This window comes from Aythya fuligula, chromosome 9 (assembly GCF_009819795.1).
Source record: "Aythya fuligula isolate bAytFul2 chromosome 9, bAytFul2.pri, whole genome shotgun sequence".
In the NCBI taxonomy this organism is placed as follows: Eukaryota; Metazoa; Chordata; class Aves; order Anseriformes; family Anatidae; genus Aythya; species Aythya fuligula.
This window is the reverse complement of record NC_045567.1, coordinates 14,227,085-14,254,506: the sequence shown is the minus strand read 5'-3', so window position 1 is coordinate 14,254,506 and position 27,422 is coordinate 14,227,085. Positions and strand designations below refer to the sequence as shown.

At 47.5% G+C, this 27,422-nt stretch overlaps 2 protein-coding genes across 3 annotated transcripts in view; one reads left to right on the top strand and one right to left on the bottom strand.

Moving 5' to 3' along the window:
- The first annotated feature begins 9,134 nt into the window (after window positions 1–9,134).
- On the top strand, window positions 9,135–12,872 carry PLAAT1 (phospholipase A and acyltransferase 1). 2 transcript variants are annotated; one of them, XM_032193544.1, is made up of 4 exons: window positions 9,135–9,568; window positions 9,969–10,187; window positions 10,716–10,984; window positions 11,366–12,872. In XM_032193544.1, exons 2-4 carry the CDS (start codon window positions 10,040–10,042, stop codon window positions 11,465–11,467), a joined length of 519 nt encoding a protein of 172 aa, XP_032049435.1. In that variant the 5' UTR covers window positions 9,135–9,568; window positions 9,969–10,039; the 3' UTR covers window positions 11,468–12,872. The 2 variants fall into 2 exon arrangements, with proteins under 2 accessions (XP_032049435.1, XP_032049434.1); XM_032193543.1 differs by having other exon boundaries at window positions 9,942–10,187.
- Window positions 12,873–14,869: 1,997 nt separating this feature from the next.
- The window catches only part of ATP13A5 (ATPase 13A5), a 30,340-nt gene continuing 17,787 nt past the window's right edge, over window positions 14,870–27,422 (bottom strand). Inside the window, exons 16-30 of the mRNA XM_032193325.1 lie at window positions 26,657–26,813; window positions 25,181–25,298; window positions 24,515–24,639; window positions 24,185–24,366; window positions 23,350–23,469; window positions 22,502–22,581; window positions 22,194–22,236; window positions 21,270–21,379; window positions 20,360–20,456; window positions 19,709–19,781; window positions 18,941–19,115; window positions 18,180–18,367; window positions 16,599–16,687; window positions 15,714–15,794; window positions 14,870–15,064 (exon numbers count right to left, since the gene is read on the bottom strand). Coding sequence (XP_032049216.1) covers window positions 14,870–15,064; window positions 15,714–15,794; window positions 16,599–16,687; window positions 18,180–18,367; window positions 18,941–19,115; window positions 19,709–19,781; window positions 20,360–20,456; window positions 21,270–21,379; window positions 22,194–22,236; window positions 22,502–22,581; window positions 23,350–23,469; window positions 24,185–24,366; window positions 24,515–24,639; window positions 25,181–25,298; window positions 26,657–26,813 — 1,833 coding nt within the window. The remainder of the gene's footprint in view (window positions 15,065–15,713; window positions 15,795–16,598; window positions 16,688–18,179; window positions 18,368–18,940; window positions 19,116–19,708; window positions 19,782–20,359; window positions 20,457–21,269; window positions 21,380–22,193; window positions 22,237–22,501; window positions 22,582–23,349; window positions 23,470–24,184; window positions 24,367–24,514; window positions 24,640–25,180; window positions 25,299–26,656; window positions 26,814–27,422) is intronic.

The window sequence follows — 27,422 nt, the reverse complement described above, 5'->3', positions numbered from 1 at the left end:
TTTATAGGAATTCTGTTTCTCAACAAGCAAGTGGATAGTAAGTGAAGGTCAAAGATGGGTTGTGCAATCAGTTCGTTGCAAGGTTGTATGCACTAAGAGCACTCAGGTGGAGATGTCATGCCATAACATTGGAGATTCCCTATTGGCAGGAATAAATTACTTTTTTCATGATCCATATTGCAGAGCACAGAAAACAATCCTGTGAATCCACATATGAACAGTAGCTTAGGACAGTGTTTATATTGATGTATGAGGCCCACATCACAGTAGCAACCATAATCTGAATTGTGGAAGTACTTTGCACCTCTTTCCACCTCTTTGATACCCTCAGAAGGAAATATTTCTGTGTAATGGCTTTTTTTTTTTTTTTTTCTTCTGAACTTTCCTAGATTTAAAGCTGGCCAATACCTACAAGGACAAAGTAGAAGGTTTGTGTGGTGACTTTGACGGGAGATCCAGAAATGACTTCACAAGCCCAAACGGTGTTTTGCAGAAGAACGTGAATATATTTGGTGAGAGCTGGAAAGTTCCTCTGAACAGAAAAACCTCTCGTCTCAGGTACTTAATTTTCTACTCAATACCCGTGGCAAACACAGCCACTGGAAGTCAGTGAACTAAACCATACTTAAAATCCAGGACTAACTGTGCTGTCTGAATATCTGTTATTTCTTCTTCCCTTGGTCTGTGTTAAGGGACTTTTCCCATTCATCGCTACAGTGAACTATAAGTGCCCTTCTATCTAGCAAAAAAAAAAAAAAAAAAAAGCCTGAACTATCACTTCATTACTCCAGTTCAGTGTCCTTATTTGGCATCACAGCCATTACAACTGCTAGGGGACAGAGATGAATAAGGTCTCTACCAAGCTCATGGGTCCTGGCAAAGATAAAGTTCATGGTTTGCTGTATGGATCTGAGGGAGGGTAGATCCTGGTTCAGTGTCATCCCTCCCTCTGGAACATGAATGTATCTTTGAAATTCATCAAAATTAATTCACAGTTCCTCTCAGAAGAGGTTCTTTAAGAGTCTAATTTCCTTACTTTCATGACTACACTGTGTTTTCTTCCAGTACAAAAAAGTTGGGGCATTCTTTTGAGTAAAAATGAATGTGATATTTGTGGTCAGGCCGATTCTGTGCTAATAAGATTATACAGAACCTTGAAACAGGGAACTAAGTTTCCTTCTCTCCTTCTACTTTCTCAGTTTGCTTTTAAAGGCTTTTGGAGGTTTCTTAGACACTAACAGAACTTTTTTGTCTGTAAGTAAATAGAATTGTATTAGTTGTCAGCATATAATTTGGCTGCAAAAACTTATCTAGCAAAATAGTAGAAAGCAGTATGTAGACTAATGTTGAGCATAAAGAGACTCTGGAAGCTCTGCCTAGAGAATAATTCTGGCACTTCAGGCATGCAGCCAGTTCTTCAGTGAAAGTGAGAATATCTCCAAGGAATGGTGGCTTACTCCAGTTATATCATTCTGACTAACATTCAAGTTTTATTGAATGGATTGCATAAAGGAGGCATGGATGAAACCTGTGTGATACAGAATGTACAAGGAGATAATTACAGCTATCAATTTTGAATTAAAAATCCACAAATCTTTGAAATGGTAGGAAGTTTTCTAGTACATTTTTGCCTTATCTATTTCCTTATATCAAATAGATTTGCTTTATCTATTCCCTTCGCATTGCCATAAGCCATGAGAGAGAAATAAACTAACACTTCTACTACAAGGCAGAAATACTCTTGTAGCGTTACTGGTACCATGAATGCTGGATGTACAGAGAACTGATGGTTTCATAATGAATTCATTTCCAGACGAGATGTCAGTCCAACAGATGAGTCTGAGGTGGTACAAGATACAGGACTCTTCCAAGGCTGCAGTGAAAATCAGCTGACACAAGAAAACAGCACTTCTGAATGTCAAATTCTGACTCAGTCAAATGGTCCTTTTGCGAAGTGTCATTCTGAAGTCTCACCAGATTTCTATTCCATGTAAGTGTCTGCTGCAAACAATCTAGTCTGTTTTTTCCCCGTTTCCAAAACAGCTTTGCAGCTTGTTTCTGGTAAGAACTGTACATCTTCAGTTTTCAGGAACTGAGGATGTTAGGTGTCTTTGGAGAACTGGGGCCCAATGCTTCCATTATTTATATATTTAGTACCCCTTATTTGATTTTAAAAAATTGTGATGATCCATCTTTCCATCTATTAAGAGTTTCACTTTTGTGCTAGCTCTACAAAGTAGCTTTCCTATTTTCCTAGAGAGATAAAGCAGAAGTGCTAAACATTATATCTGTAAACCAGAATTCCCAATGTTCTTGAAGTTCTTCTCCACATTCAGTGAGAATTCAGTAATTGGCTCTATTAGATTCCTTTTAGCAATTTTAGCTTCTTAAAATGTATTCTTCAAGCTATAGCCACAAAGGCTGAAGCTGTTAGCGATACTTCTTGAGTCTGTCATGGAGCAGTTCTAAAAATAGGTTAGTGGAGAATAACTAACATGGTATCTGCAATACAATTCCTTCTGTTCATCTGGCCTCCTATGTACACAGTTCCTATACACCTCCTTTTGAACTGTATGAAACCTGTTGGTTCATCCACACTTCATTCATCCAACATTCATCCAACATTGGTCATAAAATTGCCAAGTTGATACCAGTTTTCTTTAGTCATATAGTTGTAACTAATGTTTAAAGATAGGTAGTGCCCACTTGAAGTCTCTCTTAGCTGTCAGAATAATGTGAAGGTATCTTAAGCCAAATAAACTAGATGACTGGCTTCAGGTTATATATCCTGATTCTTAATGCAAGCCTATCTTTCTCTCACTTAAGAGATATTCTGAGATACCACATATTTGCAGATCCTATTCACCTCAGTTCTCAATGCCTTTTAAAATCAGGCCATTGATATTCAGATGATGATCAAAGTGGAGAATGTAGAACTAGCAAACAACACTGGGTAAACCAGAATTCTGCATCACTATTCAATGTATATGAACATGGTGAGGGCACCCAAATATTGAAAGAAGTCGGCAGTCCAGATATAAGACACAGCAGCACTAAAAAGTGCTCCATAAGCAAGATGTAGATACGCTAGTCAGAAACACAAGCAGATAGCGAAAAATAACTTATTGTTACAAGAAGTCAGTCACCTGCTTATTGCTTCTGTGTGTATGAGTACATCACATAATAGCAGCAGCAGCACAACAAATGACCTGATCAAATGGAAGTAACACGGAGTCAGGCAAAAAAGCATCTGAAGATAAGCAATAACAAAGGTATTGGGCATGAACGCTTTCTCATGTTGCAAACAGGAGCTGCATCTTTGATATGTGTGTGGACAGAGACGACACTACTACATTATGTCGCAGTCTGGAGGAGTACGTGCTGGCTTGTCAGGAGAAAGGAGTCAATATGGAAGGCTGGAGGCAAGAGACAGCTTGTGGTAAGCACAGGAAAAAAACACAATGTGGTTTCCCCCTAAAAGTCTCAAAAGCTGAGATTTTAGGCTTTTCCTAGAAGCACCATATATCAAAGCTTCTTAGCTTTGATAACATGTTGATTCACGCTTCGATCATTGCTCTTGGTTTAGTGCACACACATATTCTTTTGTCCCCTCCTCTGAGTCTTATGCTGATGTTTTGCATTTAGACCCCAGTTTAGAAAGTTACTTAGGAAAGCAAAGCAGTCAGCTCCTCATCATGAGAAGTTTTATGAGAGAAAAAATGTCCCCATTCCTAACTTGTCTTTAAGACTTCAAAAAGCTAAATTAAATCTTAGAATAATCTCAAATCCTTTTTTTTTTTTCTTCAAGTTGGGATAGTCATCAAACCATACCCACCCTGCATCACCCATGATTAGGTGACTTAGTATTCTTGATGAAACACACTTCTCAGAGCTGTGAAAGCTCTGGTACTTTCAAGGATAGCTACCCTGAATGTGTGAGAAGTTATTTGAAATCATTGAAAACTCAGACTGAGAGCACAGCATACCAATAGCTTTCACAATGCACTTCCTGATTCTGGAGTGATTCACTTATGTCGGTAGCATCAGATATATATGAACTTCTCTGTGTATGTGTTCATCATTTTGCCTCCTACAAAGTGGATCTGAAAAGACAACATATAACTAGCACACAGCAACCTGTTATAACTGGACTCTCCTTATTCTTACAGAGATGCCGTGTCCAGCCAACAGCAAATACAGCTCATGCATGTCTGCATGTCCAGCATCCTGCAGCGACTTGACCAGCCCCTCTGAGTGTGAATGGCCTTGTGCTGAAGGCTGTGAATGTCTCCCTGGCTACGTTCTTAGTGGTTTTGAATGTGTGCCTTATAGTCAGTGTGGCTGCTCATACCTCAACAAATATTATGAGGTACAGTGTCTCAGCAGGCCAGACAGCTCTGACAGTGCTAAACAATATTTTCTTCTGCTAATTATTTTGACAATCTCATTGTTCTCCTCAGCACGTAACTTTACATTAGAAACAGAGAGCAATTTGTTTAATAATATTCTGGTCTCTGGAGGAAGGGAAGAGAGAATAGACCCCTCAGTCTGCCTCTGAAACTTTGCTTGCCAGAATACTCAAGGCAGGCACTTGAGGGAAGCATATGATTACTCTCTGACCTCCATGTTAATTCTTCACCTTTATCACACTAAACAATAGCTTCATAGGCTCTAAAATTTACAACACACTACTTACAGAAAAACTCTCTCATTCACGGTGGTCCCTTTCCTCTCAGTGAAGAGTGGTACAGGCAGGGCCAAGAGTCAGTAGAGCTGGCTGCAGCATGAAGAGAGCGCCAGGCAAGGCTGGATTTTGAGAAATCCAAAGATTCCTCCCATTCTAGCTGCAGAATAAAACAGCTTTGAAATCTTTTGTTTGAACACTGGAGACTTGATATAGACAAGGCCTAAGGCAAGTAAAGATGCTGTTATGGGAGGAGGGAGACAGGATGGACAGGTAGGGCTTGCCAGAAAAATGGCACATGGCACTTTTCCATATTGTCTTGGAGGCACAATGGGATGCATCTGCCACTTTATTTCCAGCAACCATTAAACATTGTTGGTTGCCCACATACTCAGTCTGGGACTAGGATTTCACACTCCAAACTGTTCTTTTGCTTTCTTTCCTGAGCCTTCTTTAAGTTTCAAAGAGCTGGATTAATAAGCTGTTTGCTTGCTTTCTTAGTACAAGTTTCTAAAAATAAAATAAATAAATATATATATATGTGCCATGTTGCCATTCATCAGGAAGACATTAGAGAGAGTAGCATGGGTCCCCAGTGCTCCATACATATTTTCCTGGGTGATTCTGTTTGGTATTTTTTAATGTTTAACTGCTGTCTTCCAGATTGGAGAAATATTCATCACTGATGACTGCTCTCAGAGATGTCAGTGCACGGAAAGCTCCACTGTCTCCTGCACTACAATAGGGTGTGGTTCTGATGAAATCTGCAACGTTTCAAACTACACTCGTGGATGCTACAAGAGTGAGTCAACCACTAATCCTATCACGTTGCCTATCATGCTAAGTCTTGAGTTACTGCTTATAGGGCATTACTGGGTCTGGGATGGATGGAATAATTTGAACAGAAGAAAATCCCTTAGTAAGCATACACAGGGGATCTTTGATGGTCTATCGTAGAAAGTGTTTCTTTCCCATACTGTTGTTGTCAAGTACAGAACCATAGGTCTTAAAATACAGGGCATGTCCAGCATTAGCAGTCAGCGTAATCTAACCAAGAACAGCTTTCTCAGGGTTGGATTCTCCGAGATTCTCAAGTGTTTCTCCTTTCTTTTTGCTAGGTGGACCATGCATGCCAACTCCTTGTCAGAATGATGGAGTTTGCTCTGAAACAACCAATGGTACTTCTCGCAGCTTCTACTGTGAATGTTCTGAGCTGTACACAGGACAAATCTGTGAGGTTGAAAGAAGAGGTAATAAAATTATTTTGGATTTCACTCTCTGCATTATACACACCACTATCAAAAATATGTGCCGTTATGGAGAAGACTGAGCTGTCTGTGCTGCAAATCAGGCAGGTGTCAGATCAGACTGGGACCTCATCACATCTTTTTATGGACATCTTGTAATTTAGTCATAGGCAGGACAGAGGCTGACCCTAGAAATAATTCCACTGCATGTCCTATCTAAGCCCTTGACACTATTCCTTGGAGTACATATTAGGCCTTGTACCACAAACTAGGTGGTCACGTCTGTACTGGTGAATCCAAGCAGAAAGAAGCGCGTCTCTCAGCAAAGAGATGCAAGAAAGGATGATCATACAGGGCCTGGGTCTGACACCACTCCTGACAGCCACATTAGTCAGAGAACACAGTGTAAGCCAAGCAGATAGGCATGTCTGCCTGGTGCTCAGATTCCATAGTGAGCAGCTTTACACTTGGGATTGAGAAAAATCTTCTGTTCACAGCACTCTTAGCTTATGCTAACAGGGCTTATTTCTTCTTCAGATCAAACAAGCACCTCAGGGACTCCTGAGAATCATACAGTTGCCATCGCTGTTGGAGTTTCAGCAGGTGTGATTGTTGTCCTCATTCTCATCTCCTCTGCAGTGTACCTGCACAGGTAAGCCTTTTCCCATATTTGCTACATTCAGCACAGTCAAGATGCAAACTCTTGTAAACTCTCAGAAGCACCTGTAAACTCTCAGAATTCACCCTAGTCCCATACCTTCAGGACCAGAAAGGAAGTACAGCATTCAGGATCTCATATGAGGAATGTGAAGGAAAACAGTCTTTTCTACAGGGATGAACATATGCTATTCTTATTGCATAAGGCATATGTACCATTATCACAAAACTTGGGATTCTCCAAAATCTGACATTATATGTGCTCACACCACTATTTGACATCCCACTACAAACAAGAATAGAAATTAAAGATGGTTGTTGCTATTTGTTTTTGTGCAGAAGGAAGAGAAAGATGAGTACAGGTGCCAAAACAAGAGATTCATCTTTCAACCGGTCCAGGGATACATCAGATAACAACGTATATGAACAAGATTATGGCTGCATAGTGAACACTGCATTTGATCAAGATGAATCTGCACGTGATACACACCTATAGTTAACATCTTTTTAATTTCTTTGTATTACTTTTCTGTTCTTGTATTTTAATAATGTATCTAATACGTTGAGAAAAAAAACAATAATAAATATATTATTGCATTTGCTGAAGATCTTTGGAATTTTGTCTACACTATCTCTCAGATTTCATGTGTTAGACCCAAACTGAAATAAGTCCTAGCGCACATTACTGCTGTGTTATCCTCAGAAGCCATTCGAACAACACTAAGTCCAGTCAGAATTCAGCAGCACGAGCAAGCTGCACACTATTGCATATGTGCCTCTTATAGATGCACAAACTATGGACTGATGAGGTCAGAATTAATTATAACATCCCAGGCAGGTGGTCTTGAAATTATTTTACCCAAAATCTTCAATGGGAGGGGATGGGTTGATTAAGCAGGACACAGTTCTTGCTCCTCTTCTGACAAGGCATGGTTGACTGAGGAGAGAAATAGTTAAAACACTGAGCTTATCTGGTGACAGATGACCCCCTTCCTCTCTCCCCCTGGGAGTGCCACTCTGAAAGAAGCAGTTGTTTGAATGACAGCTGCCTCCTTGTCAGGACAGAGTGGATGAGAGCAACGATTGTCATCAGCCCCTGTCTGCGGGTGCTAATGCTAAGCAAGAGCATAACTTAACAAGAACTCCCTGAATAAAGAGATCCTGTCATAAGTTCTCCTTGGGGTCTTTGCAAATTCTGAAGCTGCCATGCTGAATGTGGTTAGAGATTTGCATCAGCTCAGTCCTGGATCATGCTAAGGAATCTCCAGTAGCAGAATATCCAAGTCATTCGCAGCAAGGCCCAACAACACCGTACTGGTATTGGATAGAGGTAATTTTCATTAAAGAAGCTCCTATGGTGCTATGTTTTAGAGTTGGGGGAGGAAAGTGTTGATAACACACTAAGGTTTTAGCTATTCCTCTGCAGTGCTTACACAGAGCCAAGGTCTTCTCTGTTTGTCACATTGCCCCACCAGCAAGTACCAGAAGCTGGGAAGCCATACAGACAGGACAGCTGACCCCAATAACCACAGGGATATCCCATACTGTCTGATGGGATTCTCAGCAATAAAAGCTGGGGTAAAGGGGGAGGAAGCAGGAGGGACAGTGTGGGCTTCCTGTTGTTTCTGACACAATGCTGGTTATTTTTAATTTGCCCCTTCTTTCCCTGCCTATTGTATCCAGAATCTCATGCGTGCTGTCAGCCAGAAGAGTATTTGTAATGCCCATGGACAGTCAGGTGGATAAAAGGCCATTCAAGAACATGCCAGCAGTCCATACGTGCACAACCCAGCTAATGAGGAACAGATGTGAATGGAAAGGGGCTTTCAGTGTCATTACATAATGAAAACGAGTTAGTGCGAGGGACCTACCTGTGCACAAATGAGCTATCAACCTTATGCTGCAGTTTCACCACATTCATAAAGGCATCTTTCCTGCCTGTTCAGCAGCAGCTTCCTATTGCTCTCCCATACTTGCTAACAGTGCAATTCTGTGAATGTTGAGCAGTGCTGACCACGCTCACCTCCTGTTGTAGCTGGCAGGAGCACAGCACAACCCATACCCTAGAGGATCATAGCCCTGACTCTCCAATGTGACATGGCTCATCTGTGCCCAGGTAGAGTAGATTTCCGGGTTTCATGGATCCACTTTGCTATTTCAATAGTGTAGGAATCACCTTGGTTTTCCACTGTGGAGTCCTGTAAATACTTCAGATTTGAAACGGGATGAAAGAGAAAGCAGAACTGCAACCCAGTGCTCCTCTGACTCAACTACTTCATGTCAATAGAAGCCAGAAAAACAACAAATGTGACGCTGCTCTGATCCTGAAAATCAACCAGCTCTCTCGCCTGACTTTCAAAATGCTGGGCTTTAAATACACCACTTAGTTCAACTTACCCAGAGCGTGCTTTTGTTGATAGTGAACCCTCCTTTTTAGCAAACCGTAGTGGCTGTAGCCAAGGGGACAGCCACATCTGCTCAGCCCGCTCAGGCTCACCCACTCATTTCAGAGGACTCTAGCTGGGCACACTGCACCGTGAGACTCCTGTGTCCGGAGAGAAATCCCTGGGCCACAATACGAGAGACACACCAAAAACTATCCTACGTATCTCTTTGCCCTAAAACGGCGATTGGAATCGACTTGGAGCTCCACCTCCCTCGCTTCTCTTTGCCAGCACAGCCAGACAGCCACTCTGCATCGCCTGCCCCTCTCCAGAGGTTCCGGGGTGGGAAGAATGCCCACCTACCCCTACCCCTCCTCCAGGAGCAGCCCTGCGGGGGGACCGGCCCGGGGGCTTTGCGGGCGGGCAGCTCCCCGGGGACAAGCCCGGGGACGGGGTCAGCGCCGCCTGCTCGGAGCCTGCCCGGCTGCTGGTTATTTATAGAGGCCGGGAGGAGCCAGGGAACGGGGCCAGCCTCCGCCGCCAGCCTCGCCCCGGGCTGCACCCTGCGCACGGAGGCAAGAGGACGGGAGCTAGGGGTGAGCGGGGAGCTCGGGGGGGAGATGGGGATGGGGCTGCCGGCAAGATGCGGCACCCCGGGGAGATGCGGCCCCTCCAGGGTGGAGCAGGGCAGGGCGGGGGGGGGGAAAGCTGGAACCGCAGGCCCCCGGAGGCTGCCACCCTCCGGCGGAGCCCCCCACGGGGCTGTTTTGGGGAGAACCTCCAAGGGCTTGGGGGTGGTGGGGGGAGCAGCTCGGCGCCCTTATCCCGGGAGAGGGCCGTGCGGCGGGTGCTGAGTGCTGGGTGCTGGCCACAGCCCGCAGTGGTTTCACCCTTTGCCCGCACGGCGTTGCAGGATGGGGTGGATTTCATTTCATGCCCTGTGCCAGCACGCGTGTCCCTTGCCCTAAGGATCTCCTGCCCTGTGACCTCTGGCAGATGCCCTCTGCACACCCCAGAGGCCTCCAACGCGTCTCACATTGAGGGAGAGGGGCACGTGGTGACCCGGCATGCTCAGGATGGCAGCTCCAGAGAGGTTCAGTGCTGCCCACCCTGGGGACCCCCAGCCCGGGGACCTGATCGAGATCTTCCGACCGGCTTACCAGCACTGGGCCCTCTACCTGGGGGATGGGTACATCATCAACGTGACACCTGTTGGTAAGGCATGCACAGCCCGGGGGGGCGCAGTTTTAGGGTGTTTTGGGGTGACTGGAGCCCTGTCTCCTTCCTGGGACAGGGGGTCAGCCCTGCATGGCCTTGGCTCTCCTGGCAGCTCTGTGATGGAAGTGGGGAAGAGAGCCAGGAAGGGGTATTGCCCGGTGCTCATCTGTTAGCCCCGGTGATTTTAAATCCCATTATGTGAAGCAGGGACAGGCTGGGTCTCCAGACCTTCTCTGCCACTTGGGAACATGCTCAGCACCACCCTGCATGAGGGGCTTGGGCACCAGGGGAGGCTTGTGGCTCTGGGGGGATTGCTGTCTGCAGGGCTGTGTGGGTACCTCCCCCCAAAGTCCTTTTGGGTTTTTGCTGCCCCCTTCACTCCTCCTGGAAATACACGCATACCTAGGGGCCCTGTGCAAATGCCAGAGATAGCAAACACTTCAAGACGCCAGCCAAAAACTCCTTTGGAGTCTCAGGGGGGCTGTATGGGGCTGGCCTGGCTCACCCCATGCCTGCCTCCCCCAGATGAGGGGCCCCCGGCCACGCTGGGCAGCGCCAAGTCAGTGTTCAGCCGAAAGGCCCTGGTGAGGATGCAGCTCCTGAAGGACGTGGTGGGAAATGACACTTACCAGATCAACAACAAGTACGACAGCACCTATGCTCCTCTCCCCGTGGAGGAGATCATCCGGCGGGCTGAGTACCTCATCAACCAGGAGGTGTCCTACGACCTGCTGGGCAACAACTGTGAGCACTTCGTGACACTGCTGCGCTATGGCGAGGGGGTCTCTGAGCAGGTAGGTGACATGGGGGAGCCCCCCGCACACTTCTCCGGGCACCTCCTTGCACAGTCTGCACAGGAATTCCTGTGGCACAGCTCCCAGGCTGCATGGGGACAGCAAAGCCCCAAGCCAGGGCCCAAACCTTCACAGCCTCACCACAGCCCCTGGGCCAGGTGGTTTGCTATGGTCTGTCTGCAGCCTGCCAGTGCCCCTCTTGCTCAGCCCAAAGGTAAGGGCATGAGGAATACCCCCACCCCCTTCTACTTACTTATAGGGCAGTTGTCTCTTGCATTCACTTCATTGCCTTGATTAGCTCTGCCTGCTCTTCATTAGCGTGCCTGGAGGAGGAAATGCTCATCACGTTGCCTGCCTGTGTTTTGCTTCCCCCCTTTGCAGGCCAAACGAGCAATTGGTGCCATCGGGTTTGTCACAGCTGCCGCCGGTGCCTTCTCCCTGCTGGGCTTGTTACGGAGCCGATCCAGAGAGAGGCAGTACTGAGGGGCTGCTGGCAGGACACGGGGCATGTAGGGGCCACAGCCACCACCGAGACTCACTAATACCTGCGTGACCCTTGCTGAGGGCAGTGCTAGCCTGTTTGCCACAGCTGCTTTCACAACACTGCCTGCGATGATTTTTGTGCTGATCTGGGAGCACTTGCAAGCAAATTCTCCACCCTCACGTCTCAGGGCTCTGCTGAGGGCTCATACAGACTTCTGGCACACACCTTTCTACAGATTGGATCCTCTGGGCTTTCTGCGAATAACCTTTCTTAACCTTTGTGTAGAAACATTTTAACTTTTAAAAACTTTTTTCTTAAACAAAAGTGATGCAAAGCTATTGCTGACAGCTGTTGCGTGCCTTCCATCTGAGGGCCCATCCAGGTGGAATGCTGGTGCTGAGCCAGCAGGAGAGGCACATCCCAAACCTCAGAGCTTGCGCTGCTGTTCCCAAGCTCCGAGCTGCTTGTGCGAGGGCTGCTGGTGGTGTGGGGGTAGCAGGCCTACAAGCTGCCTCCCCCAGTGTTTAAAATGGGTGCTTTGGTTTGGGTGTGGTAGTGCCTGGCTCTGTTTTCTCCTGCCTGTGAAAGTGTCCTTTTGTCTGACCTCCCTGACTCCCTTTGGGATCCGGAGGTGCCTGGTGTGGGCTGTCTGACAAAATGCCCAGGTAGCTTTGCCTCTGGCAGCTGTTTGCTCCACACTGGCACCGCTGTGCCACAACTTTCAGTCTCCATCTGTGTAAATGCAGCAGTTGTTGATACTGGACGTGACCGAGCTTACTCCTTGGTCTGCCAAAGGGCCGAGGTTTAAAGAAAGGGTGCTGTGGACTGCAGGGGCAGCTGGGAGCCTGCCTTTGGTTCTTCCATGAGCAGACACGGGGTCCAAGCAGCATATCACTCCAGCATGAGGAGGATCCTCCCCCAGCCAGCAGGATGGCAAAGCCAGTGTCCCTGCACGCCTGCAGAGCAAGCTGTGCATCCCCAAACCTACAGAGCCCCACCATCTCCTAGGCACAGTGCTGATGGGTGGCTGTTTAAGGAAAGTGTGGTGTATTGTTCTTTATGGAGAATAGTGAGCTTGCATGTTTGGAACTGTGCTATTTGCAGGTTGCATATAAAAAAGAACAAAAAGAAATCCTGTGTTGCCTTCACCACATGCAACTGCCTGGGCTGTTATAAGAGATGGGAGCAAAAGCTGTCTGTAAGCAGCTTGCTATTTTTGTCAGCTCTTAACATGTATATAACTGGATCAGAAGCTTTTTTTTAAACAGCAGTTGTTTCAACGTTTGAAATAACAAGGCCAAGCCTTCTGGTCACATTTTGTAGTGCTCTCTATTGTTGTAATCAAATAGGATTCTTTTAAATATGGGAAAATATATTGTAATAAAACTGAACCTGGACAACCTATTTTGGGTCCTGTCAATGTAACCAGAAGTTATTTCGAGGCTGTACAATGCAGCAGCGAGCACCAGCGCGCATTAGTGGCTGCCTCTTGGTGTGACCTGGTCAAAGCAGGCAGCCGTGGCTTAGCCCCGATTCCTGCCCGGTGTGCCCTGACAGTGTCGGTGCCACGTGGCACCAGAGGCCAGAACCCGGCTGTGGCAGGGCGCTAAGTGTGGGCAGGGGGCAGCTTTTCCTTCCTTCCCCCTTCAGCAGGGCCTCTCCCTGCCCAGCCCCCGCTTTGCTACAATACAATACAAAGCTAAAAAAAAAACCACCCTAACCCACCCAGTACTGGGGTTTTAGTGCCACAGGATGTTTCTGCTTCTCCGGAGGGAAGCAGCCACTTCTTTAGAGTCCTTAAGAAGAATGGGAAATATTTTAAATTCCAAAGGCATACGGAACCCTAAGGAAATGCTGAGTCACCTAAGCAACCCTCATCTGCAGTGGTTGTTTCTTCCTGTTTATTCTCCAGCTACAATTTGAATACCTGGCTTAAGCTGATGCTTTTTCACTTCTCATTTGTTCAACAGTTCCGGGAATCAAGTGCATTGCTCCATAAAAAAGTAATTGTCTTTTCATACACTTGGTTAAATCATAGCGGCCAGGAGGGGCCAGGGAACAGGGCCAGCCTCAGCCGTTAGCATCGCCCCGAGCCTGACAGGCCAGGGCAGCAGCAGGACAGGTGCTGGGGGGGAGCAGGGAGAGCTCGGGGGGGGGGAGATGGGGATGGGGCTGCCGGCCAGATGCGGCCCCCCCAGGGAGATGCAGCCCCCCGGGATGCCGGGGCTGTTTTGGGGAGAGCCTCCAAAGGGCTTGGGGGCGGCGGGGGCAGCAGCTCGGCACCTTTGCCCTGGGAGAGGGCCGTGTGGCAGGTGCTGAGCGCTGGGTGCTGGCCACAGCCCGCAGTGGTTTCACCCTTTGCCCACACGGCGCTGCAGGACGGGGTGGATTTCATTTCATTTCCTGTGCCAGCACATGTGTCCCTTGCCCTAAGGATCACCCACCCTGCCTCCCCTAACAGATGCCCTCTGCATGCCCCAGACACCTCCAACATCTCACATTGAGCCACAGGGGCACATGGTGACCCGGCACGCTCAGGATGGCAGCTTGCAAGCGGTTCAGTGCCGCCCAGTGCAGCCCAGCAGGGTGCAGTTTTGGGGTGACTGTAGCTCTGCCTCCCTCCCGGGACTGCGGGTCGGCCCTGCATGGCCTCAGCTCTCGTGGCAGCTCCGTGATAGAAGTCAGGAACAGAGCAAGGAAGGGGCAGGGGCTGCAGAGAAGGCCAGAACCCAGCTGTGGCAGAGCGCTAAGTGTGGGCAGGGAGCAGCTTTTCCTCCTCCCCCTTCAGCAGGGCCTCTCCCTGCCTAGCCCCAGCTTGCTGCTGTGCTTGAGCACTGAGTGCTTCCCGGCATTCAGCACTACTTCCCGGCACTCAGCAGTTACGTCTGGTGACGGATGTTTAGGTCTGGACAGCGTGGGCGTCCTGTCACAGCCGTAAGTTTTTGGAATGGAAAAAAAAAAAAAAAAACAGGATTAATCATACATTGATTTTTTTTGTAGTGCTTGGAATCTGCGGAGTTTCATTTATAGCAGGATTTTGCAGTTGCCCTTGTGCTCCTCGTTACAGTCAAGGTTAGGTCACTAATGGGGCCATCTAGCTCAGGGGGTGCATCGCCCAGGTCTGGTGGAACAGCAGCTGCAGCCACCGCTTCACTGTGCTCAGTATTGCCGGGCCTTTGTAGGAGGTGCTGGCTAGGCTGGAGAGCTGCTGTTGCCATGGAGTAGAGTCAAAGCTGTTATTTTACCAGCAAGTGAGAGAATAATCCTTGCCCTTGTTCCAGGACACAGTCAGCCTGCCTCTGAATGGATGGGTTTTCCAGGGAGTTCAGAAATCTGAGTGATGCAAGCTCGAGCTGGTCAGTGAAGGCAGGGCAGCCCTGTGCCCAGCTGCAGGCTCCCTCCTAGTCCCCCGGCTCGTAGCTGGGGTTAACGTAAACCTCAGCCATGCGTTTGGCTGCAAAGTCCTTTGTGTTTACTGGAGGCCAGTTTGGATCCCTCTGCAGCATCCTCTGCCATTTTCGGTACTGGCTCTTCGACTGGTACCCAAAGCAGGCTTTAATCAGCATCCAGAGGTGCTTGTTCTGCAGGAGGACGTCCTGTGGAGTGAGATGGCACAGCATCAGTGGAGGGGGACCAAAGCCAGCCCCCGTGCCATGTGCCAGCTCCGTTATATCAGGAGAACACTGTTTTCAGGCTGTTCTGCTGAAGGGGATAACCAAGGGACAAGTTTCTGTTTCCTCCTGGGGCTGTGGGACACCTGAGAATGTGCTGCCTTGCAGGGGACAAGACCTGGCATTGGACACAACCCCATGTTTACATCCAGGATGGCACAGCCAGCCCTAATCAACAAAATGTGACTCCTGAGCCCCTGGGCCTGCTTTAGGGCTTAGTCATTGTTGCACAAGCAGGTGCAGCTTCTGGCCTGGCTGCTTGCAGGGTGAGAGAAAACTGTTTTAAAATCAAGGCCAAACACCAGACCCGTGCTGCTCCCTCCTAGGCAGCTGTATGGCATTACTCACTCCATAAAGGCCTAAGGGATGGGGTCTAAATTGTCTCTGGAGCTGCATCAAGAGTATTTGATCAACACACAGTGAGTCTTGAGGAAAAAAGGGAGAAGATAAAAAAAAAAAGTCCCCGAGGATTTGTGCTTCTGCAGGAGGAGAGCATGGTTGCAAATGGGGGAAGAAAGTCCCAAATGCTCCTGCTGCTCACACAGGGGAGCAGCTGGTAAACAAACACACTCACCTCTGTAAAAAAAGATATGCAGAAGGTGGCCAGGAGCATCAGTAAGACATAAACTCTCCAGATCATGGGAGTGCACAGAAACTGTTAGAAAAGACATGGGGAGCAATTAGGTTTGAATGCCTTGCCAAGATTTGCATCTGTTCCTAATGATTTGAGAGGCTGACTAACATGTTCCCGATGGCATGCATGGAGGAAGCAGTAGGCAGCAACAGTAATTCCTTGTCACAGAGATCTTGGAGGGTCTGATGCCAGCTTCCCCCTGGCACATAGCTCCTTGACATCTCCACTACCGACACTGCTGCTGAAACCAGCAGACTGGGTGCCCAGGGCAGGATTTGGTGCCCAAATATTCTGGGGAGCCACAGCCAACGCGCAGTGTGTGCATGTCCACACTAACAGCAGATCTCTGCCTGCCTCCATCCACTGTCAGACAGCTGGGTTCCTGTTATTGGGGTGGCACAGCTGGTGGCAGCCACTCCTCCTGTGCCCTGGCCAGGCAGAGGCAGGCACAGCCCCACAGGAATTCATCCTGCTCCAGGAGGGGTGGCAGCAGCAGCCGTCCCTGCACACTTGCTGCTCCAGCCAGCAAACCTCCAACGTGCAAACCCACGCTCCGTGCCGTTGTCCTTTTCTGTTAGGAAGGACAGCTCAGCACGATATAAAGCGCTTTTTCTTCTTCTTCCTACTGCCACCCTGTCTGCAGGGAGGAGGAGGATTGCCTCATTAATCATGCCCTTGTTGGAGGGATGTTGGAGAAGTCTGAAAGGGCTGCCCAGTCAGCATCAAAGCAGCAAATTCACTTCCAAGATGACTGTAGCCGTGGCTTGTGCTCTGTATGCATATGTAAAAGGGCAAGCAAAAAATGCATGTTTTGTTTGGGCTTACCTGCATGCCACTGTACACAGCATCAATGTCGGCGAAGAAGAGGAAGAGGCAGACTGCAAGCTGGAGGGCCAGGAGGACTGAAAACACGTCTGGGGAAACAAGAGCATTGATGGCCTAGGGAAAAGGGTGTTTTGATGACCAAACTCTGCAAATATGCTGATGGGAGCCCCAAATACTAATGCTGTAAAACTGACAGCCTGTATTTTATTTATTTTATTTTTGTGCCTAAAAGAGCTGTGGAACTGGAACCAAGAGGAGCTACTCCCCAGCAGCCTGTTGCAAAGCTCACTACCTGCACTGTTTTTCTTGCACAAGTGATTTGGCACTTTCAGATTCCTAAACAAGCACAGGGATCTGCCTCAAAAGGGCTCTGCTGCGAGCCACCCCAGCATCCTTCCCCTGTGCTTGCTGCTCCACCTGCTCAGCTGGGCACCTGGACAGCAGGCAGCAGAGAAGGCAGCTTGCTCTTGAGGCTGGGTGCTCTGCAACTGACAAGTCCAGAGGTGGACATTGCTTGTGCCTTGCACAGGGAGAGCTTGTCTGGGTTTGCATCCTTTTTCAAAGGAGCAGGAGGCCATAAAGTAATGGCAAATGGCTCAGGGGTCTAGAGGTGCCAAAATCCTGGCAATTAGCAGGACCTGAGCACCTAAAACTAGCTGGCAAATTGGGTCAACAGCCTCCTGCAACCTTCCTCACTGCCGGGGTGGAGAGGTGACAGGGCTGAGTGGGTGGCAAAAAGAAGGGAATTGCTCTTTGCTTCCTCCTAGTGATTGTTCCTGAAGCACGTAAGTGTGAGCAGATTCCTCAGCTGAGAGTCCTCTCAGCCCCAGGCTGGCTGCTTGCAGGGCAGCTTCTTCTGGCCTCACCTCTCTTCTGCGGGTGATCAGGGCTCAGCAAAATGGGTTTCGGACCTGCCTTTTGACAAAATACCTAATTGTCCTGGTTTCAGTGCTAACTGAAACCAGGACACTAATGAAATCAGCTTTGCTAAGGTTAAGCGAAATCCTGTCCTCTCATCCATGAACAAAAAGCTACAATTGCAAAGGAGCTATCAGTCAGCTAGAGCCCGGTAGGGGTAAATCAAGTCTACAAAACTCAAACAGAAAATGAAAGGTTACTACAAGAGGATTTTAACAGTGATATTATCACAGGCTTTTCTTTCTCATCTCTAGGAATGGAAGTCAGGCAAGGTAAGACCACATCTCAGAGGAGCCCTTTTTGATGTGGGATTTTGAAACAAATACATCTGATCCTTATATGCTATGTGTGTTCTCAGTAATACACAGTTCTGCACTAAACCCAGTACATCATCTTCTGGAAAGCACATATTTTCCAAGATGCAGTCTCCTTTTTCAGCTCTGCTGCTTCTTTTCTCAAGGAGGAAGCTAACATACACAGTGCTCAGTGTACTTTTTTAGAGACGGGGAAGTAGGAGCTCGGATACACAACAATTATATTGCATGCCAGTCACCAGCGTGGGTACAAAAAAAGCCATGGCATCCCTTCCCTAGCAGCCTCTCCTGCTATGGTTATTTTGGGGCAGGGAGGCTGCAAAGCACACATAACTCCAGCTCTACTCACAGTTGGTGTAGATGGGCTTCCGGAAGGGCTTTCCCTTGGAAAAGACAAAGGCCACAATGATGCAGTTGATAGTGGTCAATGGCCATAGTGTCGTGTCTTCGTAACTGAGGACAGTGCTCTGGGCACTGCTGGTACCATTCCCCTTGGGGCTGGTGGCAAGCACGGTCTGGTTCCCCAGAGAGCAATGTCTGTAAGGTAACACTCAGCATTTTGTCCCTGCTTTCTCCTGCAAGAGTGAGCAGCAACAGCAATTCCCTCCTCTCTCGTACCCAGCCTACCATAACAGCCAGATATCATCACAGGAATGAAAAACATATTTTAAAAACCAACAAACAAAATCCCAAAATACAACTTAATCCCTGCCCCATGCCAAAGTCTCATCTCCCAGGCGAGCACTGAAAGCAGTGCTCAAGACAGCGACGAGGACACGTGCCCCAGCTGCCCGCACACCGTGTGATGTGCCTCCCCCCTGCCCACCTTGTTCTGCACCATGGTGGGATGCTCACTGTTATATCATAACTAGGCTCTGGAACATGGGGAGTTTTTGTTTGCATTGTGCAAACATGCAAAATGAGCCAGCTTTCAAGAAAACCCCAGCCTCAGGGCTGTGGTGTTTGTTTGTTTCTTTCTTTTTTCTCAGCAGAGCTTTGCAGCCGCAGGAGGGCTGCAGAGGGGAGCAGGGAGCCACCATGTGCCCAAGGCTGGGCTGGCCTCACATCAAGAGCTGCAGGTGGGGGTCCTGGTCGAGGAGAACGACTCACCTCTGGCTGGCCAGCGCTACATACCAGGGCTGCTGCTTCACCAGAAGGAAGCCACAGGTCTGCATGGTTACAGTGAAGCACATGTTGAGGACAACAGAGAGCAGCAACGGAGGAGAGATGAGCTGGCCGGGGGGGCGGTAGGGTGCCAGCTTTGGATAAGCTTCAGTCAAGCTCACTGGAGAGAAACAAATGGTGTTTGTGGTCAGTGGCAGCATTGCCCACCAGCAGCCCTCTGCACTCGCTGAGCAAACAGAGCCACATGCAGATCCCCCATCCCAACATCATGGGTGAGAAATGCAAGCCTGGCTCTAACAAGCAGGCAAGAAAGGGCTTTATCTCCACTGTTTTCCGTCTGAACCCTCTCTGAATCCTCTCCACGCCAGGGAAACATTCAGGGAAGATGGGGAATATCACTTGCAGCCAGGGATTCCCATGGGAGCCCAAGAGCCATACTGGGTCTCATGCTGGGACCATGCTGGAGCTGGAGTTATGCTGAGACCCACTAGAAGCCACCAGAGCAACCTCTGCTCTTCACATTGAGTCTCACATCCAAACCCTATCAATTCTGTAGATTCCTGTAGCTATGTTTTCAAATGATTATGAGCCAAATGACATGCTCTGTACCCAAGGGATTGCACTACCACTGATGGTTATGGTGTTATTGACAGCAGAACTTGGCTTCTCGTTTTAATTTTTGTTGGAAAAAGAAGTTGACTATTTATACTCAGGCTCTCCAACAGACACAGCGGGCTTCTCCGAGCTGCTTACTTGTTAGGCAAACCAGAAGGGTAATGACAACGTCTTGTATCAAGTACTGGTGATTCCCAAAGATTTGCAGCTGCTGTAACAAAAACACAGAAGAGCCCACCTGACAACCAATGTCAACTTCGAGGACACCAGCTGTAGCACCAGCTGCCATTTCAGAGCAGCAGCATGTCAGCAACAACATCCTCACTACCCTGATGCAACCTTTGAGCACGAGCGAGCCCTTGCAGGTGACCCAGTAGGATGTGAATATTTTTTCCACCCTTCCTCCAGCAGACACCAGTACTCATGGACCACCCAGGGCTGGTCACGCATTCCCAGCCTGCAGTAACTGTTCAAGCCTTCACATTGTGCCAAGCTTGAAAAACCTTTGGGTAGTAGGGACATGGACACAGTTCGTACGCCCAAACTAGCGGCTGTGAAAGCAGGGTTATTTCATCATTTGTTTCAACTGTTCTGATATTAACTGAAATACTTAATGTAGTAAATTATTATTCAATTATTCAGCTTTTCACATCTTCAAAAGTTTATCCTTACTCCATCTTACTCCTCGAAGTCCCATATGCCTTCTCTCCCCTGCTGAGTAATACCACCGAAGATAAAAACCTGTAGTGAGCACAGCATGGTGATAAAAGATTGGCATTAAACACTTACCCAAAACAGCAGAGCAGTACCAACAAACTGAATGAGGCCATACAGGGTCAGGTATTTAACCACAGCAAAGGAAGAAACCAAAGCAGCTCGACCTTCCCTGCTCAAACACAAAACAAAGCTAAAAAAACCCTAACCCACCCAGTACTGGGGTTTTAGTGCCACAGGCTGTTTCTGCTTCTATGGAGAGTAATTCCTTTTGTTTAGAATCCTTAAGAAGAATGGAAAATATTTTAAATGCCATAGGCATATTTTGGCCTTAAGATAATGCAGAGCCACCTAAGTACCCCTCATATGCAGTGTTTTGTTTCTTTGTGTTTATTCTCCAGCTACAATTTTAATACCTGGCTTAAGCTGCTGCTTTTTCATTTCTAATTTGTTCAACAGTTCTGGGAATCAAGTGCATTGCTACATAAAGAAGTAATTGTCTTTTCATACATTTGGCTAAATGGCATTATTCCTGGCTGCTCAATGACTGCATACAGCATATGGATATCAAATTTTTAAAGTAATGACAAGCAAATCTCTCCTGTGGTTACTGTAATACCTGCCCTCTTGTGCAACTCTACTCCTGAACTTGTTCCAAAAATATCAGCCTCTATAGGCAACAATGACAGTATTGGAATTCAAGGATTTCAAAAACAAACAAACAAACAAACAAAAGCCCCTTATGCTTTATTTTATACAGTTACTGGGGAACAATTAAGTTTGGTTCATCAGCATCTCTCATGGTAGCATGCACACACAGCTGTGTGTATGTATATGTTTTTGTACACACACATTATAGCCATAAATACTTATTTTTCATCACCAAACTGTCTCAGGAACCTGCACACAGCTATGCAACTCACACTAGTGACCCCGCACACCAAGCTCAGTGCAGGCAGCAGCACCCCAAGACATCACAACTTACCTGATCAGCTCCGGCACACACTGGATGTTGGGGATTTGGGAGGTGAAAGGCGAAGCCACTGATGCCTCCTGCTCCGACAGCGATATCCCTGCATGGGCCATTTTCAAAGCCTGAAATCCACAGAAGGAGGAAACTGGAGATGCGTTCCCCCTTCCCACATACAAACACACACTTTTAGTGGTGCTTTACAATTTTTGTTTCAAGTGTCTTTTGTAATTGATCTTCATCTATTCTGTGGCCCGTCTGATCTCATTTTCCAGATATCTTTCATTCCCTACAGCTTAAATACTTTGTTTGTTCATTTAATCCCACTGTACCTATTTACAATTCTTTGAACTACCCTGTATGCTCTGTCTCCCACACTGGAGTTTGTGCATACCTCTCCTGTTAAACAATCTGCTAAGCTATTTAAATTAGCATTTTATCCTCTTTCTACTCCTTTCAATCTCCTGTTCATATTTCTCTTAATGTTCTCTTATAAGATCCCCTTAACCCAGCCTTGTCACCTCTGCTTTAGTGCTCAGGAATGGGCTATGGATGACTTTCACCAAACCAGCCAATGCATTGTTATAAAATTATATTATGATAATACATTATCACAATAATATAATAGATAATAGAATATATATATATATATATTATCATTAAGGCCCTCCAATTTGCAACTGTAAAATCTGAACAAATATGTAAGAAGTATACTTATTCTAATATCTGGGGTGGGGGGGGAAGCTTTCTATTATTGTGCATGTTCATACATAAAAACACACATAAGTAGTATTTTACAACAACACGCTGACCAAGTATACCCACAGGCTAATATGGGAAATGCTGGTGACAAGTTGTGCTGAGCAGCATCTCACCATAGTATGCTTTAGGTTGAAAGAGGTAAAATTTAAGGAAAGCGGCAGATTTGCTCGTACGTACCCCACAGTCGTTGGCTCCATCACCGCACATGCCCACATAGTAACTGTTGGAGGAAAAGGAGGGAAAACACTGATGAAAGGAGGGAAAATGGCAGAGTAGGAAGGTGTTTGTAGGTGCTGGAGGCTGGCTCAGTGTTCTTATCTCAGCTCTGTTTCATGCAGCCTTCTGTGCTGTGATGGAGCGGGGTCCAAGGCCACGGCAAGGGCTGCTTGGGGCAGGGGGCCTGGGGCAGCACCAGCAGGGCCAGTTACACCTCAGAGAACACCTTCCCTCAGTTGGACTCAAAAAGAAAGCCAACAGAATCTTACTTGAGTTTCTGAAGCTCTTCCACAAGGCTGGATTTCTGGCCAGGAGACATTCTAGCAAAGACAGTTGCATTCACCAGTATCTGCAGGACAGAGCAGTGGGCTGTCTCAGGTGGGTGTTCATGCCCTGCTGCCTGCTGAGGCAGGATCAGGCCTCCCCAGTGAGTGCCTGACACAGTTCTCTAATGCATTCTCCCTGCCCTAGCCACGGTTTTGTTACGCTTAGGATAAGGTTTCTCCTAACATCACGTTCAGCAGGCTCTGGTTTCTGCCTCGCCCCTCCACGGGGAGACCAGTGGTCACCACGCGCAGTGCGGCAGCCGTGGAGCAGCCAGGCCTCATACCTGCTCCCCTGGTGCGGCACAGATGGCTGGTGACAGTGGCAATAACACTGCTCAGCTGGGGGTTTTTCCAATCTATCCAGAGAAGTCCCTCTCCCGACACCAGCTATTTAATGGGAGGGTGACAGGCACTGAAGATTTCTGCTGCTAGGTGTGGGTATTTCATGTTCCTGCTGCCACTGCTGAATAGAAGACATTGCCAGCTCTGGCAGTGGTACATGGGAATGGGGTTGATGTTTTTAATTAAACTGAAATGGAGGAGGTGACTGCGGAGTAACTCCACCATGCAGCTGCTCATGGCACCTCAGCCACCTCGGTCAGCCGGGGCTCGGCAAATACAGAAAGCCAACTGCTTGGGCTGACCTTGAGGCACACTGGGAGGCTGACGAGGTGTCAGAAGTGACAACACTACAGGTACTGACAGGAAAATACCTTTCTCCAGCCAGAACACTACTGCCCTTTACACATAACAGAGAGGATGAGCAAGCGCTTTGTTTCCTCTGAACTTACTTTTGGCAGCAAGTTGTAGAAGTGCTTTAAAAGAACCTGGTAGGATTTCCCGTTCATGGCAAAATGGTAGCTGCAGCTTTCTCCATCCAAGTTGATCTTTTCCTGGGCATTAGCACATACCTCCAAGAAACAAAACAGCATTTAATCTCAGACTGAGATCACCACGAAGCCTTGGACCCCAGAACTGACCCATCCCTGGAGCTGCCCCTGTCCTGGTGACAACAGGCCCCAAGGTGTCACTCAGCCCACGGCAAGGGCAGCGTCCCTGCCCCTAGACAGCAATCACCCTCCTGCTTTGTATCCAGCTATGCCAACAGCCCCCTGCCACACCGCACTGTTACCCACCAGACAAACAGGGACACAGCATCTTTTCTGCAGTCCTTTCCTGTAACTTCAGGCCTACCAGTGCTTTTCTAGCTGTGAGAACACAGCTAGAAAATAGCTGTTGCCAATACCATTTAGCCACAGATGGCTAGTTTAAACACTGAAGTTTGGTCCAGAAAATAACCTCACAGACAAGTATTTTTAAATGCATTAATTAGGCACACTTCAAGCATGAAGGAAGCAGTCACTGCATCTGCAGAGCATTACCACTTATTCATATAGTTATTTTGCACGCTGTCCTGAGCAAAGAGTCTCTGTATTAACTGTTTCTCCCTAGTAGGTGAATGGTCCATATCACACCCCGTATACCCTGAGGCAAGTAGGAACCAACCCTTTGTACATCCTCCCTTCCTCAAAGCTGCCTCAAAATGCTCAGCAAGGAACCCACACCCCAAAAGCCAGCTATTAGACATCAAAGCTTTGTTAATTCATCCTGGCACCCGACAGCAACCTCCCCAGCTGCACATACAGGGGCAGCAGCTGTGCTTGCTTTGCTGTCTTCTGCCAGCTGCCAGGCAATGGAAGCTGGAGCAGGGCCCTCTGGTTCACTTGCTTCGATGATGATGACTTTGCTGGCCTTGGGAATCATTTCCGCACTCCTGGCCACTGTGACCGCTGTCTGTAGGTTGTCCCCTGCCAACGATACCAGAGAGGCTGGCCCTTTGTGTCCTCTGTCATGCCCCAGGTAGGGGCTGTGGAGCTGCTGTGCAATGGGGATGCTGGAGGAGCAAGTGCTTCCTGTGCTGCTCCCGTTCACCATGGCTGGAGTTGGGGGATTCACCTGTGACCATGACACTCCTGATATGGGCGGCAGCCAGCTCCCGCAGCACAGGCTTCGTCTCCTGCTTCAGGCGATTCTCCATCACCAGGAGGCCCAGGAACACCAGCTCAGACTCAGCCTCCTCTCTTGGGGCAAGGACAGAAACACAGGTGCTGCTGTGCTCAGCTGGAAACAGGCTTGGCTATGCAGTGAAATGCAACTGGCACAAGTTCAGTGCTCAACAAGCACCAGCATTTCTGCAGCTTCAGCCAAGCCACAGGTCCCCTGCCTTGCGGTCCCCTGGAAGGAGCAGCCCAGCCAAGGTGCAGGCAGGGAGGGGGCAGAGATCTGCAGGACCAGACTAGCTGAAACCTGCAGGCTACAGCACTCAGCATGGCTTTCTATCACAGTCCCAATCCACGGCCATACTGAAGCACAATTACTGGCTTTCATTGCCCTTTGATAACAGCTTCGGAAATTCAGCTCAGTGAGCTTTGCAAGAGCAGTACTTAATTGCAAGGCAATTAACAGCATAATCAGCATCTGCTGAGAGGAAGGTGTGATGCAGCTCAGCTTCCCCATACGCTTCCATAAGCAGGAGAGGAGGGGGAGGGCTGGGTCAGGTCCTAACAAGCTGGTAGGGAAGCAAGCCCGCAGCGATGCTAGCAGCTCCTCAGCACATCTTACCTCTCCAGGTCGCTCACATCTACATCCTTTCCTAGGCTTAGCACTTTATGGGCCAGCGCGATAACTCTGAAGCCTTGGCTTGTGTACATCTTAAGCTCCTTTAAGAAATCAGCTGGGACTGTTTACAGGAGAAAAGTGTCATGGTTAGAATATTCCACCCTTGCTGACTGCTCCTCTGGGGTTAAGCCTGCCCTTTAACACACTGTATAGCCTTACAGTGCTCAGCTTTTTCGCAGAAGTCAGCTAAGGCTGTGTAACTGACTGTTCAAATAAGTGATCCGTGAATCCATTTTCTACTTCTTAAATGAATGTTAAGGTGCAGGTAGGTATGATGCATTACTGGGCAGAGAAAAAAGGACTGATTACATCATTCTGACCTGAGCTTTACAGCATACATGCTGAGTACTGGTCAGGGAGTTGATTTTATGTTAATGCCTTAGTGGGAAATTTCTCCAAAATCCTAAAAAATAAAATAAAAAATAAATCTAAAAGCAGAGTTCCTTTTAACTTCGCAGTATTTTGTAATCACTACATACTGCAATCACAGCTTTACAGCATGGTACCTAATTATTTATTAAGCTGTAATCAATACAAGAACAATCGAGACAGGAGGAGAAGAGCTATTTAGAAACCTGAGAAAGTGGAACTGTTTTTAAGATATCTTTTCTGCTGATGCTAAATTGTTTGGAGGTTTGTGTCATTGGAAATTACATAGCTTTAAATTAAGTTTTTCCATTGTCCCTCAAAACCATTTTCACCTGTTTTCAGGTCATTGCCATCTCAAATAACAAACAACAGAGATGCAGACCACTGGTTGGCACCCTTCCAAAGTATTCAGTGAATATGACCTGAGTTTTAAGTTTGCAGGCAAATTGGAGAACAAGCCTATAATATTGGTCTCACACACACAAAAGAAAAGCCTATGTTTACTTGCGGAGGGAGGACAGAAGTCTTGGCTTGAGTGTTAATAGCAATTATCCTTAATAACGATAATTTGCATGTCCACAGCAAGTTTCCCATTGCCAAGATTTAAAGCCTTTGTAAGCTGGGTCAATAACTCAATGCTGAATTTACAGGTCAATAAATTAACAGAAAATTTAAGGACTCATGCAGCACATCAGAGTGGCTGTGACACATGCAATTACCACCACCCCACACCTTCTCTGGGTATTTTGACATGCCAATGTTATTTACAGGCTGTATCTTCAGCTGATGCCTGTCAGCTGGGTGATGTATAGCAGCTGAACCGCAGGCTGTGCATCTCACTAGCTGCTGGGCTCTGTGCATCCTAATTCACAAACAAGCTTATTTGTATAGTTAACTAATGACATTTAGGTTCTGTACTGACCCCAGGCTTGTTTCTGGGATGAACTGTACATATGTAGTAGCAGAGTGAATGCTGCAAACCTTGCTAACACAAGGTCTGGTTTGGATTAAGTCCAAAGACTGTAAAGGTGCCCTTCCCCACATCTATACCAGTTTCTTGTCTGCATAAGCTGGACACTATTTCTGGTGCTCCTTTCATGTACAGGTCATACTGTTCCTCTCCAATCTTCTGTGAAACAACAGACATCCTCTGCAATCCAGAGGAAAATGGGAATTGATGTAGGATTGCTATTCCTTCTACAGGAGCCTGGAAGAGGTCAGAAAAGGGAGATGTTACTTAGGGGGTTGATTCATAGATTACACAGAGCAAATCCATCCTGAGCTTCAGCTCATTTGAGCCTTTCTGGCTTAGGTGATTTATTATTGATAGGAGACAGTTTTAGTGTTTTCTGGCTATAGGATCAGATCACTAATAACAAGATTAGGAACCACAGTTTCAAAAACAGTGGCTTCCTAGCACACTTCCCATGAATCTCAGTGTTTTTCTTAATATTCAACTTGTTTTCTGGGCTTTGTCCCAGGTTTTCTCTTAGCAACCACACACTGATGCAATATTCCTGGAGTTACAGACAGAGGAACAGAAAATTGATGTTAGAGTGACATTACCAAGGGAACAGAGCAATGCTAGAAATAAGATTGTTTTCCATGTTGCCACAGCACTGTCTTTGTGGTACTGCTAACAGAAATCACCCCCCTTCTGCTGGGAAGAAGCTGTCTGGGTTAATGTACAGGCTGGAAATTTAACAATTTTCAGCCATAAAAACATGGGGCTCCTGCCTGGATTTTCGAGAGATGGGGTGAAGCAAACACCACCATGCTTTGGGGTGAGGCTGGTGAATCTGTCAGTGTGCTTGCA